The sequence below is a fragment of the Silurus aristotelis genome (assembly GCF_946808225.1).
Source record: "Silurus aristotelis genome assembly, chromosome: 5".
Lineage (NCBI taxonomy): Eukaryota > Metazoa > Chordata > Actinopteri > Siluriformes > Siluridae > Silurus > Silurus aristotelis.
The window spans coordinates 30,114,489-30,132,354 of NC_139578.1; the positions used below are offsets into that span (position 1 = coordinate 30,114,489).

At 40.5% G+C, this 17,866-nt stretch overlaps 2 protein-coding genes across 2 annotated transcripts; both read left to right on the forward strand.

The window, feature by feature from the left end:
• Positions 1-1,578: 1,578 nt before the first annotated feature.
• Positions 1,579-4,480, forward strand: LOC310726858 (uncharacterized protein). The gene is made up of 3 exons (XM_083542895.1): positions 1,579-1,607; positions 1,904-1,957; positions 2,073-4,480. Exons 2-3 carry the CDS (start codon positions 1,947-1,949, stop codon positions 3,337-3,339), a joined length of 1,278 nt encoding a protein of 425 aa, XP_083399021.1. The 5' UTR covers positions 1,579-1,607; positions 1,904-1,946; the 3' UTR covers positions 3,340-4,480.
• An 8,114-nt stretch (positions 4,481-12,594) lies between these two features.
• LOC310726814 (uncharacterized protein) lies at positions 12,595-16,073 on the forward strand. The gene is made up of 5 exons (XM_083542759.1): positions 12,595-13,017; positions 14,220-14,295; positions 14,366-14,408; positions 14,495-14,696; positions 14,769-16,073. The coding sequence occupies exons 1-5, from the start codon at positions 12,685-12,687 to the stop codon at positions 15,879-15,881; spliced, it is 1,767 nt and encodes a 588-aa protein (XP_083398885.1). The 5' UTR covers positions 12,595-12,684; the 3' UTR covers positions 15,882-16,073.
• Positions 16,074-17,866: the final 1,793 nt, after the last annotated feature.

Consider the following 17,866-nt stretch of genomic DNA (forward strand, 5'->3'; position numbering starts at 1 on the left):
GTGCTCTTCCTTTTTTTTGTACAGTAATATTGACAACAAAACCTATTATATAAATGTTAGTTATTTTCTGTATAGTTCCAAAATCTTCAGGTCACTGCCAGAGTCAATCTTTATTTCCTACCAGAAACCATAACTTTCAAACAGGACCACTCTAGATTCCAAACTGTCGTACTGATTATACACACCTCTTTCCAATTACATGCTTGCTTACAGATATAGATTTTAAAAAAAACACATTGGTTTATTCAGCTCACTTAGCTGATGTTTTAATGGTCACTTACTAAGGATTTGCGTTTGGGCAGCATTTATTAGACGACACCTGACGTACTAATGAAATGAAAAAAGTGCATTTTAACAAGGCAGTATCAGATATGGGAACTAATGTTATATGATTTAAATTCCACTTTCATGGGCTCTTTTTGAATTCTCCTAAGATACTGAAGAAAATGTGGCAGCAGGGTGTAGCACTACACTGGGTAAGGAACTTAAACAATTACAATTTAAATTCTAACTCACATATATGGTATCTATAACCAAACATACAAATTCAAGGTGGTCCAAAGGTGGTCCACAGATGATGAATTTCAGCTTTTAAGCTTGATGCTCGCTGAGTTAGGATGGTAATGTAAATTTTCTGGTTCTTTTATATAGCATACACACACACAAACACACACACACACACACACACACACACACACACACACACACACACACACACACACACACATTCGAAGATACAAAATATACTTGAACATCTTGCCCAATCAGGTGCAGTTTGTGATATGTTGGGTGTGCAGACCAATGCCCCCAACACAAGCGATAGAGTGAAAGAAGATACTGACACACGGGTTTGGGAAACTGGTTTCTTGTTCCAGAAGATTTGGCCACCATTTTCAGGAAGAAGGAAAAAGTTGGGGGGATGGGGGATGGTGGGGGTAAATATTCAGGTGAAACTTGCTCAGAACTGTTGGGCAAATGCAATTTCATGCAGTTTTAATTTTTGCTCCTGTGTAGCATTTCCATGGGTTTCTCACAAACACAAGGGTGAAGGACCCAGAAACATGACTTAGACTCAGAGTTCATCTGAAATGGATAATGGGCCTAAAAAGGGCAGCATTAAGTGCAGTCAAATTGGACACAAAAAGAAGTCACTAAGCAAAAGAAAGCACAAGAAATATCCAAGGTGCACCAGTCTCGAGGAACACTCGGACACACCACTAAAAAATGTGAGTTCAAGGGAAAATATTTGCAAACTTATAACTAAAAGCATTGATTCAAGGATTTAACACTGCAATGCACTGTGATAATTAGACGACAGCTCATTCTTTTTGTTCTTATCCATGGTTTTGTAATGAAAGAATATGTAAACTGAAACTGTAGCATTCAGTATGTATCAGCTTTATTTGTGCTTCTATACTTTACATAAAAGTGACAATGCAAAGCATAATTTACCTCCAAGAAAATCCTGTTTGAGGTTTTAATATTACTCAAGGCTGCTGCTTACTCAGGCGTTGCTATTGGCTGCTGTCGCTTGACGTCTGAGTTTCTACCTAGTATTTATTCACCATTCTTTCTTTGTTTTCCACTTTGGCAATCTTGAAATACAGGTACGTTACATTACAGTTTCATCGTCTTGTTGTTTAGATTAAAATCCATTTTTTAAAATATTTTATAATTTATAATTATATATAATATTATATATAATATTTTATAATATATATAATTTTTTATATTTTATATTTATTTTTATTTTTTATATTTATCACCTGTGACAAGTGTTAGTTTCATTTTGCTAATTTCAAGTTTTGACTTGAGACAAAAAAAAAAATCTGCATACGTAGTAATGAAATACGTAGTAAATAAATTCCTTGCCTTGACACTACAATGTTTATTCACTTCACAGATTTGTCTGTTTGAGTTTTTATTTTCATCTACAACATATTACTATGGCTGCTAAATAAGTAAATATTTCTAATTGTAAATATTGTTCGTTTAAGAGAAATTAACAATAAAAAGCAAAAATTTTGATAATATCAAACCTACTATTTATGAATGTCTGGTGAATTTCACAGTATTTCAGAGCCATTCGTGACTGCACATTATTTAACCCAGAAGAGTCAATCAATCAGTGAAGGTCCACCTGCACGAAATCGTCTCCTCACAACCAGAACTAATCTTGATGAACACGGTTTAGTGAGAAAATGGACATTCGGACAGCAAGACGTCAACATGCAAAACAAAATAATCCTCTTGGTAGGAGAAACTGGAACAGGCAAAACTACTCTGATCAATGTGATGGTTAATCATTTAGTTGGGGTGAAGTTTACAGATGAAGTGTGGTATGAGATTACAGAAGAAGGAGAATTGAATGACATGCCAGATCAATCAAACAGTCAAACAACTCAACTCACAATGTATGAAGTCTTTGCTCAGAAAAACCCAATCTGTCTAACCCTCATTGACACTCCAGGTTATGGAGACACCAAGGGAACACACATGGATAAACAGATTGGTGAAAATCTATACAAACTGTTAAACACTGAAACTGGAGTGAAAGAAATCGATGCAGTGTGTCTGGTAGTGAAGGCATCTGATAATCGGCTTTCTGACAGACAGCAATACATCTTTGATGCAGTTTTTTCTTTGTTTGGTAAAGACATCGAGAACAGCATTGTTATTTTTGTCACTCATTCAGATGGATTGCCTCCAACAAATGTAATTAATGCCATCAAGATAGCAGAGATTCAGTGTAGGAAAGAACAAAATGAACCAGTGTTTTTCTTATTCAACAATCGCCAAACTGAGAAAAGAAACGAAATCTTTAAGAGGGGTCATCAGACCGCTTGGGAACAAACAGAGGACAGTTTAAAAATGTTCTTTGACTCACTGAAAGGGCAGAACAGAAAAAGTTTAGAGCAGACTGAATGTGTTCTTACGGAGTCCATTGAACTTGAAGCCTGTCTTGTTAATCTACAATTTCGTATTGAATTTGAAGAGAACAAAGCTGAAGAACTGGCTCAGACACAGAGAGCCCTTGCACAAAACCAAGAAAAGATTAAAAGAAATAAAAACTTTACTTTTACAGTCACCAAGTATTACAAAGAAAAGGTTGCCATTAAAAAAAAAGCATGGCAGAAAATTAAGGCCACCACTTGCTCTGTCTGCCAGGAGAACTGCCATGAGTATGGCTGCTCCTTGACCCCTAATGCTCTGTGGTGTAAAGTCATTAAACATAACTACTGCACTTCGTGCACAAATAAATGCCATTTAACTAAACATGTCAAAAAAAAAAAGCAAGAAATACGTCACAAGAAGCAAATGCCTCACCATGACGTATGATGATTTGAAACGACAATGTAAAAATGATGATTTAGCATTCAACTTAAGGGCTGTTGTAAACATCAGAGAGGACCTTCAAAACAACCAGAAATAGGCACTGGAGCATCTTAACATAGAAGATAGTCTGATAATACAACTGATCAGAAATAAAAAAGGAAAAGGCCAAGCTGATCGACGAAGCCTGCTTCATTATCATAAGATTGTCAGAGATTGTTTTAAAGAGAGATTCTGCTTTCATTGTTAAGTCTCTTGACTTTTTGATCCCTCGAGCTGAGGAAACTGGAAGAGACTTCCTTGCAGAGAAACTAAAAGCGCTCAGGAAAATTCAGCCTGAATCACAGGAAAGAGTTAATGCTGCAATGGGGTATTACAACAAGCTACATTAAAGTTAAATTCAGGTGATTAAACATGGCCATGAAGCATTTAATGAGTGAACTCAACAGTGCAAATTATATCCAATGAATAAGATATTTAAGATTGTAAATAATTATAAAAAAATTTCATTTCGAAAAGAGAAAGTACCAATCTTGGGTGAACTTGGACGTAATGGGCCATGTAATAAGACAGGAAATTGTACAGCTTGTTTTATATTTTGTCCGTTTCAGAACATGTATTCTTATCTTTAATTAAGAAGCAATTCTTTATATGGAAACTTTAACGTTTGTGGTAAAGCAGCATGTTCACACCCAAAAACTGAGTACATCATTTTATTTAACCACTCAGGCAAAACATTATGAAATTATAACAACATGAGTAGTGAAGTGAAGAACACTGATGATCTTCATCATGGCACCTGTTAGTAGGTGGATTTATTTATTAGGCAGCAAGTGAACATTTTGTCCTCAAAGTTGAAGTTAGAAGCAGGAAAATTGGGCGTAAGGATTTGAGTGAGTTTGACAAATTGTGACGTCTGTGTGTGTGTGTGTGTGTGTGTGTGTGTGTGTGTGTGTGTGTGTGTGTGTATATGTATACTTTATATATATGTAGTATACTTCTTTTAAGGCTATGCTGTTCATGGATAGATGTTTATCTTTTTCTTTCAACAAAAGTTTGTTCAACAGTTTACATTGTTCATTTCCAGTGCTCTCTCTCAATAACTATCTGTTTATCTGATTTTCTCATTAAATATCTCTTATTTGGAGTTTGTCTGAGTCGCTTCTATTCTTTCTGACACAAACCTATGTGTAAATCATAATCCAGATACATAATATTATTGCATTATTACATTAATACAAAAAAAAAAAAAATCTTAAAATTCTTACTCTGTGAATCCTCCAAGCAGCCTATGAGGTTAGGCTATGCAATAAGGACATACCCCCATTTAAAGACTGAAGGAGCATTGCCAAGCTACCATTGTTGTTGTTTTTTTTAGCAAGACTCTTAACCCTCTCTGCTCCAGGACTGCTATAACAAGGCTGACCCAAACTACCCTAAATATGTGAAAAAAAAAAAATTCACTGTGCTGTATTAATATGTGTACGTATATGGATTTTTGACTATCCGTGCCGATTAGTCAGTAAAACCGATTAATAGGTCGGCCTTATATATTAATTCAATTAATATTATATTAATATATGTTACGTCCCAGTAGATGTCCGTTTGTGTGGGTGTTTTTCTCTCTTTTTCTATTGGTTCTCCTTCCTGTCATTCTCTTAAGGTTCCTCCCCGTTTGGACTGCTATTGGCTGGGGAAGTAATCATCGTTTGTCACGTGACTGCTCTTGTGGCCAATCCGGTTTGCTGCTGGGGTTTAAAAAGAGGACTGCAGGAATGTTAACCAGAGCACCTTTTGTTTTGCACCTTGTTGGGTTAAAGCATTTATTCTGTTTCTTGTTGGTTTTTCCCTTTTGACTTGGTTTGTATGAATTTGTTGAGTGAAAGCTTAATGTTAATGTAAAGACAAAAGTTAAAAACTGTGGTTGTTTTGTGAATGCTGGTGGAAACTGACCGTGTTTGGGTTGGTGTAACAAGGCGATGTTCTTGTGTGGCATTACGGAGTAGTGTTTGTTTGCTGGCTGTGCATTGCGAGAATGTTTAGCTTGCCGAATTTTATTGTTACTCCTTCGTTAGAGCAGATAGATTTGTCGGAAGCAAGATTTATTTCTGGTAGCTGATCACTATCAGATCGTTGTAAATAGACAAGATCTGAAAAGAGACATGAAGAGTAAAATAGTACAGTGCTTGGTAGAGTTAAAAATTCTCCCCATGTCAGACACGACTGATGGTGAGGACACCGGCCGGGTTATAAGCCGTAGTGACGTTGTTGTTTCGGCCTCTCACTGTTGGAGATGAGGATCCGCAGAATGGAATAGCTGATGCTGAAGCGGAGGGACAGGCCGAAGCTAAGGCTGGCTTGCCGCCCTTTGATCCATTCTCTCCCAGCTCTGTTGACTCTAGAGGGGATGCGCGACTGAAAGTCCGCCTGGCTCGGTTACAATACGACACCCATGAGAGAGCCCAAACACGTCAGGCTGAGCTAACCCTGCGTCTGGAGGTATGCAGACTTGAAATAGAGGCTGATGAGCGGGTGAAGCTGTGACAGCTGGGTCTGGAGGCGATGAAAGTGGCTGCTGCTGCTGGGTCCTGCTGCGCAGCCGACCCCACGCGAGTCTGATGCTTCTCCTCTGGTTCACGTTTGACGTAAGTAAGCATGTTGCATTAGTACCCCAATTAAGAGAATCTGAAGTAGATTCTTATTTCAATGCTTTCGATCGAATTGCTACTTCCCTTCGCTGGCCTAAAGATGTTTGGTCGCTTTTGTTACAATGTAAATTGTTTGGTAAAGCTCTGGAAGTTTGCTCTAGCTTATCACCAGAGGAGAATTTAAACTACGAGACCGTGAAATCTGCTATCCTTCGTACATATGAGCTAGTTCCAGAAGTATAGGCAGAAGTTTAGGGGCCATCAAAAAAATTCTACACAGACCTTTGTAGAGTTTGCACGAGAAAAAGGAATTCTGTTCAAAAAGTGGTGCACTGTTAGCAAAGTGAAAGATTTCGACTCGATGCGAGAACTTTTGTTAGAAGAGTTCAAAAGTTGTCTGCTGGAACGTGTTGTAGTTTACCTGAACAAACAAAAAGTAACTTCTTTGTCACATGCAGCCGTGTTAGCGGACAAGTTCTTTTTAACGCATAAAACTGTTTTTTCTTCCGTGCGCGCAGAGAAAACTCAGTCTGTTTCTTTCCAATCACAAACTTTCCGTTCTAACTCCAGTCCACCGCGATCTCGGGAGAATCGTGAGGTTTTTATTGCCATAGATCTGGTCATGTAATAGCTGATTGTTTGTTTTTAAAACTTAAAAAAAAGCCACAATCCAACCTAAATGTGTTGGACTTGCAAAATCTATTAACTCAGCCGTTGCTGTGCCTTGTGACAAAAGGATTGATGACAGTTACATTCCTTTTATTCTTAAAGGGCTCATTTCTTTGACTGGTAATAGTGAGGATCAGAAAGAAATAAAAATGCTTAGAGACACAGGTGCGATGCAGTCATTTATTGTGGCAGAGAAATTAAATTTTTCTGAGGATACCTCCTGTGGTTCGAGTGTCATCTTAAAGGGTATTGAGATGGGTTGCGTAAAAGTGCCATTGCACCGAGTACACCTGCAGTGCGAATTATGTACAGAGTTTGTCCGAGTTGCTGTTCGTCCTTCTCTTCCAGTAACCGGTGTTGACTTTATCCTTGGGAATGACTTGGCAGGTGAAAAAATAATGCCTGTTTTAGAGGTTGTTGATAAACCTGATGTTTTTTGTCAGTCAGAGAATTTGACTAACTCTGATGTTTTTCCTGCATGTGCGGTTACTCGCGCTCAGTCTCGTAAAATGGGTGATGTAGTTGATTTGTCTGATTCATTTATTCTTCCACTTTTTTCTGACGGGAACCCTGAAAAATCTGTTGTATCTGAAGAACAAAAAGAGAATGTGAAGAGTTCTAAAGTAGCTGTGACTGATGTAGAATTGTCAAAGCTGTCTTTGTCTCGAGAAGAAATTATTGCTGTGCAGAATAAGAACAAATCTCTTGTTCTTAATTTTAATTCTGTTGTTTCTTCTGATGTGATTAAAGACCAGAAAGTTGCCTATTTTATTGACAATGGCATGTTGATGAGAAAATGGTCCTCTAAACCGGATACGGATTTAAATCGGAATGCGGTGTATCAAATTGTTGTTCCTTCTCCTTATCGCCAGCATGTTTTATTTCTAGCGCATGATCATCCACTTGCGGGACATCTTGGAGTTACAAAGACGTACAATCGAGTCTTAAAACACTTCTTTTGGCGAGGTTTAAAAAAAGGATGTGGCAAGTTATCGCCGTGTTTGTCATAATTGTCAATTGGCCGGAAAGCCGAATCAAGTTATTCCATCTGCTCCACTGGTCCCCATACCAGCCATCGGTGAGCTGTTCGAACATGTGGTGGTAGACTGTGTTGGGCCGTTGCCAAAAACAAAATCGGGTAACCAGTATTTGTTAACGATCATGTGTATAGCTACTAGATTTGCGGAGGCGATACCATTAAGAAAGATCACCGCTCCTGTTATTATTAAGGCCTTAGTGAAGTTCTTAACTACGTTCGGCCTACCAAAAATTGTACAGAGTGATCAAGGTACGAATTTTCTATCCAAGCTTTTTAAACAAGTATTGCAGTCTTTGGTGATTACTCATCGTGTTTCAAGTTCGTACCATCCAGAATCCCAACGGTTGTTTAGAACGCTTTCATCAGACATTAAAATCAATGCTACGAAAATATTGTTTGAAGACAGCTAGAGACTGGGATGAGGGAGTTCCTCTGGTTTTATTCGCTGTAAGAGAAACCGTACAAGAGTCTCTTGGGTTTAGCCCAGCCGAACTGGTTTTTGGTCAAAATTCTTAAAGAACAAATGTCAGTTGATCCCAGTCCGAAAACGAATGTTCTGGATTATGTAAGTAATTTTCGTGATCGTTTGCATGCTGCTTGCTCGCTTGCTAAGAAATCTCTAATCATTGCGGAGAAGGGCATGAAGCTCAGGTATGACCGTAAAGCTGTTGCGTGTTCTTTTACGCCTGGGGATCAGGTACTAGTATTTTTTACCAGGTCCAGGATCTTCTTTGTCTGCTCATTTTTATGGTCCTTATGTAGTGAAAAAGAAAATCAGCGAAACCGACTATATGATGACTATAGAATGCAGGAGAAAAAGGAGAAAAAGCAGGAGAAAAAGCTTTGGAACAGACTAAAGGACCAGCTGTCTCTTCTCTGTGTCGATAATATAGGATCTGCCTGTTTTGTGAGTAAACTTGATATGTTAAAGGGCTATTGGCAAGTCCCTTTAACTCCCCAAGCATCGGAAGTTTCTGCATTTGTAACCCCTGATAATTTTCTTCAGCATACTGCCATGGCTTTCGGTCTCCGAAACGCGCCCGCGACTTTTCAACGTCTCGTGAACACAGTATTGGCAGGTGTACCAAATTGTAATGCATACCTTGACGATCTTGTTATTTACTCTGCAGATTGGACATCACACATGAGTTCATTGAGAACAGTGTTCGAGCGTCTTGCAAACGCTAATTTAACGCTTAACTTGGCTAAGTGTGAATTTGGTCAATCTACGGTTACTTATCTTGGCAAAGAGGTGGGTCAGGGACAGGTGCAACCTGTAGAAGCCAAAGTCACAGCTATTTCGGAATTTCCTGTGCCTACAACTCGTAGGGAGTTAAGACGATTTTTGGGGATGGCTGGCTATTATCGAAACTTTTGTAAGAACTTCTCGATTATTGTCAGCCCTCTCACTGCATTGCTTAGCCCATCTAAATCTTTTGATTGGTCCGTTGAGTGTCAGTATGCGCTGGCTTGTGTAAAGACTCTTTTATGTAATACCCCTGTTTTTCTGGCTCCGGATTTTTCTCAAGGTTTTAAACTGGAAATTGATGCGAGTGCTGCTGGAGCTGGCGCTGTTCTCCTACAAGATGATATAAATGGTATAGATCACCCTGTTAGTTACTTTTCACGAAAGTTTAATAAACACCAGTTAAATTATTCCACGATTGAGAAGGAAACTCTTGCATTGTTGCTTGCTATACAGCATTTTGAGGTATACATCGGATCCAGTAGTTTACCCATCATCGTATATACCGACCATAACCCTCTTTTTTTTCTAGCTCGGATGTATAAACAGAATCAGCGTTTAATGCGGTGGTCTCTAATAGTCCAGAATTATAATTTGGAAATTAGACACAAAAAGGGATCTGAGAATGTTTTCGCAGATGCTTTATCGAGAGTTTAGAGATGTCACCAAACTAGTTGGTTCTTAAAGGTTGGAAGTGTTACGTCCCAGTAGATGTCAGTTTGTGTGTGTGTTTTTCTCTCTCTCTATTGGTTCTCCTTCCTGTCATTCTCTTAAGGTTCCTCCCCATTTGGACTTCTATTGGCTGGGGAAGTAATCATTGTTTGTCACATGACTGCTCATGTGGCCAATCCGGTTTACATTTACATTTAGCAGACGCCCTTATCCAGAGCGACATACAAAAGTGCTTTGAGTCTCTATAATGAATAAATCTACACTGGTATGCTAGATTACAAACTTAATATAAATATAACCCTTGAATTCTACAAACGTGGAAAGTGCTGATTTAAGTATTTCAGGAAGAGGTAGGTCTTCAGTCGTCGCTTGAAGATAGTCAGGGACTCTGCTGTACGGACATCTAGGGGAAGTTCATTCCACCACCTAGGTGCCAGAACAGAGAAGAGCCGTGAAGTGTACTTACCTCTCACTCTGAGAGACGGTGGTACCAGACCCGCAGTGCTGGAGGATCTCAGACAGCCTGGTGCAGTGCGAGATGTGATGAGGTCGCTGAGGTAAGATGGTGCTGGTCCATTTTTGGCTTTGTAGGCAAGCATCAGTGTTTTAAATCTGATACGTGCAGCTACTGGAAGCCAGTGAAGGGAGCGCAGCAGTGGGGTGATGTGGGAGAACTTGGGCTGGTTGAACACAAGTCGTGTAGCTGTGTTTTGGATCATTTGCAGTGGACGAATAGCGTTCAGGGGAAGACCTGCCAGCAGAGAGTTGCAGTAGACTTGAAAGTCTTGAAATCACAAGAGACTGAACAAGCACCTGGGCAGCCTGTATGGAGAGAAATGGTCGAATCCTTGGGATGTTATAGAGAAGAAATCGACAAGAACGAGCAACATTAGCAACATGTGGAAAGAAGGACAGTTCATTGTCCATAGTTACCCCAAGGTTACGAGCAGTGGCTGAAGGGGAGAGCAGAGAGTCATGAAGTGTTATTTGGAGATCTTGACCTGGAGATTAATCACCTGGAATGACCAGCAGTTCTGTTTTGCTGGGGTTGAGTTTTAGTTGGTGAGCACTCATCAATAAAGATATGTCTGTCAAGCATGCTGATATCCGAGCGGAAGCTGTGGTATCTGATGGAGGGAAAGAAAAGATTAGTTGAGTGTCATCTGCATAGCAGTGATAAGAAAACCCATGTGAGGATATGACTTCAACAATGGAGTGGGTATAGAGGGAGAAAAGGAGGGGACCAAGTACCGAGCCTTGTGGGACACCAGTGGTGAGTCTGCATGGGGCAGATGTGGATCCCCTCCATGTTACCTGGTATGAGCGACCTTCCAGGTAGGAAGCAAACCATTCCCATGCTGTTCAACAGATACCAAGGCTTTTGAGGGTTGACAAAAGTGTCTTGTGGTTAACTCTGTCAAATGCTGCTGAAAGGTCCAGGAAGATAAGTACAGATGACAGCTTGGCTGACCGAGCAGCATGCAGTTTCTCACAAACAGCCAAAAGGGCCATCTCTGTGGAATGTGCTGCTTTGAACCCAGACTGGTTAGGATCATGGAGGTTGTTGTTGGGGTTTAAAAAGAGGACTGCAGGAATGTTAACCAGAGCACCTTTTGTTTTGCACCTTGTTGTGTTAAAGCATTTATTCTGTTTCTTGTTGGTTTTTCCTTTTGACTTGGTTTGTACAAATTTGTTGAGTGAAAGCTTAATGTTATCTTGTTTGTTTCGTGAGTGTTTATATTCTGATAACAACCTTTGCATTTTCCCCAGGAGTGTTGGGCAGGTAGTATGTCACGTGACTTACATCTTGCAACACGTAGATGATGTTATGTATAGAGACACTAGCTAGGAGTGTGCGCTGCTTATGTATTTTTGGGTAGTTTAATGTAGGTAAGCTAGGGCGTGTAAAGGCACCGGAAACTTGCTTTGTTTAGTGTTAGGTTAGTGGTTTATACTGAGTTAGTTGGGTTTGTTTTATTGTTTTCTTTTCTTTAGCGCCACTCCCCGCCCCTCTCGCCTGTGGGAAATGTTTTCACAAAGGCATACTATTTTACATAGTTAGGTTTTTCTTTTTTAAGTCATTATCTATTTTAGTGAAAATGAATGCTATTACTAAAGCAAGAAACCCAATGAACACAATTGAACAAGTCTCTTTTCACTGCAGCCACAACTGCACCTCCCACATACATCATCTCTAGCAGAAGCACCGATATTAACCTCATAAAATGAATCTGGGATTTCCCTTTATGTCCCCGCATTATCGTGCATATTTTCTGTGCATCACGGTTTTCCTGCGGATTTGAATTGAAGGCAAAACGTGGGTGCGTGAAAAAGCTTAAGAACTTTTTTTGGCCTACGTACCATTCCTCATGAGCTTTTCATAAAAAGTCTGTCTTGTAAAACACCTTATAAAGGTCGACCAAATCGATTCCTTCTCCTGTGTCAGCCATTGTGGAATAAACAAAAGCGAATCCATACAAACATATATAAGCTTGTGTAGTTTGCTACAGATGCGGGATGCGAGCTGTGACTAGTGCGCTCTCTGACCATCCAATCGAAGTACGATTATACAATTTGGGTGCCTGTTTGGGCACCTTGGAATGGCCAAATCACAACCTGATTGGTTGAAGCAACAGCTTCAGGCAACATGTATTTGAATCTAACAAAAGCTAGAGAAACCGAAACTTACACTTATTAAAATAAGTCAGTGATTCTGATAGACCAAAATAGAAGGCCTTGCTGGCCATGAAGAACCCAAGAACACAAGAACCCAATCCGAATACATGCTAACATTACAGACCTCCATTATTTTCCTTCCAGCCTAAGCAATGTACATTTTGCCTTGTGACAAAGTATTATTCATATTCTTTATTTTTAAATACTGTGCATTATTTATGCAAAATGAAAATAAAGACTTATTGTACACAATCTTGAGTCTTTTTTGAGTGTATAGTATGAACCCCTGGTATACACCAGTGTTCCAGTAGAGGGCAGTAATGATTTGACTTTTCTACCAGCCCAAGGAGAAAGAAAGTGCAGAAGAAAGCTGTGGAAAGCTTCTGGGGTTGTTTGTAAACATGTCGTGGAGGTGTAGTGTTCGTGGGTGTGGGAAACGTAACCAGGCCAAAGCTAAAGACGTCGTCATTCACCGTTTCCCCGAGAAAGACCCGGAGCTCTGCGCCACATGGATGTCTGCGATCGGCAGGGACGTGAACAAAACGCAAAGGAAATACGCGTCTTTGCGGGTCTGCAGTCAGCACTTCACTCCTGACGACTATGAGAGGGATCTGAAGGCGGAATTATTGGGGTGTCCACCTAAAAAGCTCTTGAAGAAAACAGCGGTTCCGTCCATCTTCCAGGGAAAACGGAAGCCGGGCAGGAGGCAGACTCCGAGTAATCATCAACCACAGGTAACAGCGGTATCTCTATTATTCATTATATTCCTTTTATTTACACACTTTAAATATGCACAATAGTCTTCATTTATTTATTAATACTAAATTATTAGTAGTATTGAACACCTATCATTGTCCATCAAACTGAAAACAACTGGCGCGGCATTTATACGTCATCAAGCCGCGCCAGGAACCCAATGTAAAAGCTCATTTTCCTGTCAGAACGCACACAATACACCATGATGGTTCTGATAAACGGTCACATAAACACAGACAGATATCACATGTCTAATGAGTTCCTGAATGAAACCTGGACAGACCTGAAGTAGAGATTCACTAAATTATGACTCCAGTAAAAGTAAAAGTGTCCCCTGAAACTTTCACTTGAGTAAAAGTACTAAAGCCTTCAAATGTACTTGAGTATCCAAAGATCTATGATTTATTATGGCTCCAATGTTCCTTTTATTATTTTTACTTACTCAACTCAGTTTATATGAAAAGACTCTAATGTGACTCTCAGAACACTGATCTATTAATAGAACACGGATTGATTTTTATTAAAATGATCACGAACCCAAAACCTTCTTTTCAACTGCTTTAAAAAAAAAAAAAAAAAAGTTCAAATGAGGTCACATGTGTGACCATGATGCTGAACTGCATGTAGGTGATCAGTAGATACACCAAGCGCCAATCAGAACGAGTTTAAAACACACACTCGACCCTGATTGGTGGATCGCTGCGTGTTTGAGGTTTTTATCGTCATAAATAAAACTGATGAATCTGATTTTGCAAAATGAAATGCAGTGAAGTTGAATTCTCCCCCAAAATGGAAACACTTCAGTCAGAAAGCGATTTGAATACAGTAACAAATTACATTTACTTCATTACCCTTCCACCACTGGACACCTGACCATCACACTCATTTGTGGTCCTTCTAGTGGTGGGCCGTCAGGGCCGGCGAAGCCTTCTCATGGGCTGAACTCCATCACAATCACTGACTTACGTTTCATATATATTCCGAGTGTAAGTTTCGCTTTCTATCCACATCAAACTTGAGCCTTCACTGGAAACGCCGCAGGACCAGTCTGATTCGCTGATTCCGAGTCCCTCTAGAAGGCGTCCAATAACGTAGACATTTTTAGGTCTGATTGTATTTATATTTACAAAAGTCTTTTTTTTCATCGCATATATAACAATTAAATTTTTGCCCTTTTCAGGTGTCCTTTGAAAAAGAAAACGCACCTGCTCCTCTCTCAACATGCTCTGATGTGGAAGAGATGTCATGGCTGAAAGGTAGAGTCTCGGATTCGAAGCAGAAGGTTTACTTAAATTTGTATGAATAGTTATTTTTTTTCCCCTACAGCTATTAAGAGCCTTCAGACTCCTCAAGGATCGAACATCTTCAAGTAAGCACAAAATGTTCTCCAAGTCCTTGGTTTATTTGCTGTGTATCCATAGAAAGTGTCACGTGACATTTCCTTATCGATTCCAGAAGTCGTGAGGTGATGGTGAACACGCAGTGTCTGCTGGAGCTTTTCCAGTTCTGCTGGCTTTGTCAGAAAGAGTGCTGCATCACCATCGAGGGCAACGAGAAGCTGTTTTCAGTCGTGCAGGACTGCCAGAGTTGTGGTTACCACAGAGAATGGAGGAGTCGCCCACCTTCAACAGAACCTCCACACTCCGTTCATAATGAGGTATCGCATACTCATATACGCTAAAGCTTGAAAGTAGATCCAATGTATGATGAAAACATCTCCATGCTGCAGGTTGTGGTTCAGACTGGGTCTTCAGGTAACGAGCACAGCAAGCAGAGCCATGAGCAAGTATCCGGTCAAGAAGATGCCTCGTGTTTATCTAGCGACGATGAAGGAGCAAGCCTGCAGGAAGAGGAAGCGAAGACAAGAAAGGAGGAGGACAGTTCTGATGAGCCGGAGCTACATTCAGACGATGAGGCCAAAGACTCTGATGTGTCTATGGATGAAGATCTGTTCACGGCGTTAAAGGAGGAGGGTCAGGGCAAGCTTTTGGTTTGGTGTACGCAGTGTAGAGCCGAGGCCTCGCTCTCCTGTTCTGTCCGTCGCCACAAGAAAGCGTTCTGCTGCGCCCAGTGCGGTACAGGAGACGCTTGTCTGGAAACGCTCCCCGTCCGGTTCGAGGACGTAGCCAGTTTTCAGAACCACGCCGAACAGGAGCACGGATCCAAACCGTTCTATATTCTGTGTCAGGATTGCGGGAAGTTTGTCCTCGCGAATAAAGAGCACGTCTGCGAACATAAAGTCAAATTCGTCGTGTGTCCGGAGTGCGGGAAGAGATTCCTGACCGAAGGCGGCCTGAAGACGCACTACACTCAGCTCCATTCCGACTACGACCACCCGTGCAAGTACTGTCTGAAGGTCTTCAAAACAAGATCCACCAAACTGGAACACGAGCAGACCCATCCTAAAGAGAATCAACCGTACGGCTGTCCCGACTGTCCGCAGAAGTTCGGCAACATTTACAAGCGCAACGAGCACGTCAGGTCCCACCGAGGTCCGCACAAGTACGCCTGCGGCGTGTGTAAGAAAGGGTTTCGGGATATCAACAGACTGAGGAGACACAAGCTCATCCACTCCGGAGAAAAGCCCTTCAAATGCCAGGTGTGCGAGCGCTCCTTCAACCGGATGGAAAACCTCGGCGCACACATGCGCGTCCACACCGGGGAACGGCCTTTCACGTGCGAGCAGTGCGGCGAGTCGTTCAGTCACAACGTCAGCCTGAAGAACCACAAGCAGCGAAACCACGACTCGGGTTCGGTGCAGGAGAAAGATCTGGGAAATGAGGTGGAGAAAGAAGTGCTACATGATGTCGAGAATAAGGTAATACAGCAGGGGGCGCTGTAGAAATTGTTTGACTTAGGTGCAAGAGCTCAACAGGAATCTTTGAGGACATTTGGGAAGCCGCTCTGTTTGCTACTCCTGTCCATCGTTCATAGAGTGTGGTGTGTGTGTGTGTGTGTGTGTGTGTGTGTGTTTGTGACATGATGTTTGCACATCAAGACTACTGACTTGAATAAATTCAGCACTTTTCTCTTACTATAGTGTCATGTGGTTATGCTCATATTTCCACCTAATTTCCAAAAGTATTGGGACACTTGATCTTTCCTGGTTCTTCTTCAAACTGTGACCACAAATCTGAAGGCTCTCAATTGTACAGGACGTCTTTAGATGGCGCTGTAATAAAATTTTGCATTCACTTGAACTTGTAAACCCAAAACCTGCTCCAGCATGGCGATGCCCCTGTGCACAATGTGAGCTCCTTGAAGATCTGGATTACATGCTTTGGAGAGGAAGATCTTGCTGCTATAGAGCTCTGATCTCATCCTTACTGAACACCTTTGGCATAAATGTGAATGCTGACTGCACACCAGGTCTCCTCACCTACATCAGTACCTGCCTTTTGTAACACCCTTGTGGATGATGAACACAAATATCCATAAACACACTTCAAAATCTAGTGGAACATCTGCCCAGAAGAGTGGAGGGAGTTATAAGAGCAAACTTGGATTAAATGTGGAATAAATGACCAGGTGACCCAATACTTTTGGAAATATAGTGTATGACTCTGGGTTACAGATCCCAGCTCCATGAAGATCTGCTTTAAATCAGTTAGGAGATGTGGAAGATCTCCATCTATAGAGCTCCAACACTATTATATAACTTTGGGATGAATGTGAACACTGACTGCACCCTAGACCTCCTCACCTCACCTCCATCAGTACCTGATCTTTACTAACACCCTTGTGGCTGAGGAGGATTCTCTATGGAATCTAGTAGAACATCTAGTGGATCTTATTATAACAGCAAATAAAGACTAAATGTAGGAAGGGATGTTCTAAAAGAATCATATACCAATTTAATGCTCAAGTGTCCACAAACCTTTGTCCATTTGGTTTACACCGTATGTTCAAATGTATATGGACACCTGACCACGTACACATATGTGCTTCTTGAATATCTTCCAAAAATGTAAATGAAACGGTGAAATTCAGCCAAAGTGAACACAAAACATATATGATCAAATATTCCGATTGATATGTTAGAGACAAAGAAAAAAAGATCAAAGGAATGACATTAATTTGACACTTGTGCTTTTCGTGGTTTTTATTTAATGGATCTGGCAACCCTGTCTTCATATCATTGTGGAAAGCTGCATTATACTCATTTATCTGAAGCAGTCCTGGAGGTGTAGTCGCTAATCAAGCGATGGTTAAATGCATTGTTTTGTACACCTTTTCCAGAAAAAGTATTTCTACACCAATAGGAACTTAATATGCGTAATAATTGTAGTAAAAAAAACATGATTAACATTACATTTCCAGAAGAATTTCACATCAAAGGGCTGAACTCAAGACATTAAATTCATATAAATAATACATTAACATTGAAAAATGTATATAAATAAAAGACAACACACAACATGCTGCATCTGCACCACCACCAGCATGGAGATGGATCACACACCCCACACACACTCTTCAACCTCCTGCCATCTGGAAAACTGCAATATTTAACATGGTAATTTATTCTTAATATACTGATTTTTTCCAAAAATACCACAAAAGAGATATATGATCATCTAAGAGGTGAAGAATAACAAAAATAACAACACAATTGTATAGGATGTCTGTATCGTGTAGCTCTATGAAGAACTGATTTGGAAGACCTCCTCAACCTCACTGTGCAGCCTGTGGGATGAACTGGATCTCGTCCAACACCAGCATCTGACCTCATGTATATGTATGTTTAAGCAGCTTTAGGGACATATATAAATGTATTATCACGTTTAGGGACATATATAAATGTATTAGCAGGTTCAGGGACATTTA

Bases quoted from the DNA above. Each gene is read 5' to 3' on its own strand.
- LOC310726814 (XM_083542759.1), top strand. From the start codon at position 12,685: ATGTCGTGGAGGTGTAGTGTTCGTGGGTGTGGGAAACGTAACCAGGCC. The intron at 13,018-14,219 runs GTAACAGCGGTA...TGCCCTTTTCAG, and splicing joins CGAGTAATCATCAACCACAG to GTGTCCTTTGAAAAAGAAAA. The intron at 14,409-14,494 runs GTAAGCACAAAA...TATCGATTCCAG, and splicing joins CAAGGATCGAACATCTTCAA to AAGTCGTGAGGTGATGGTGA.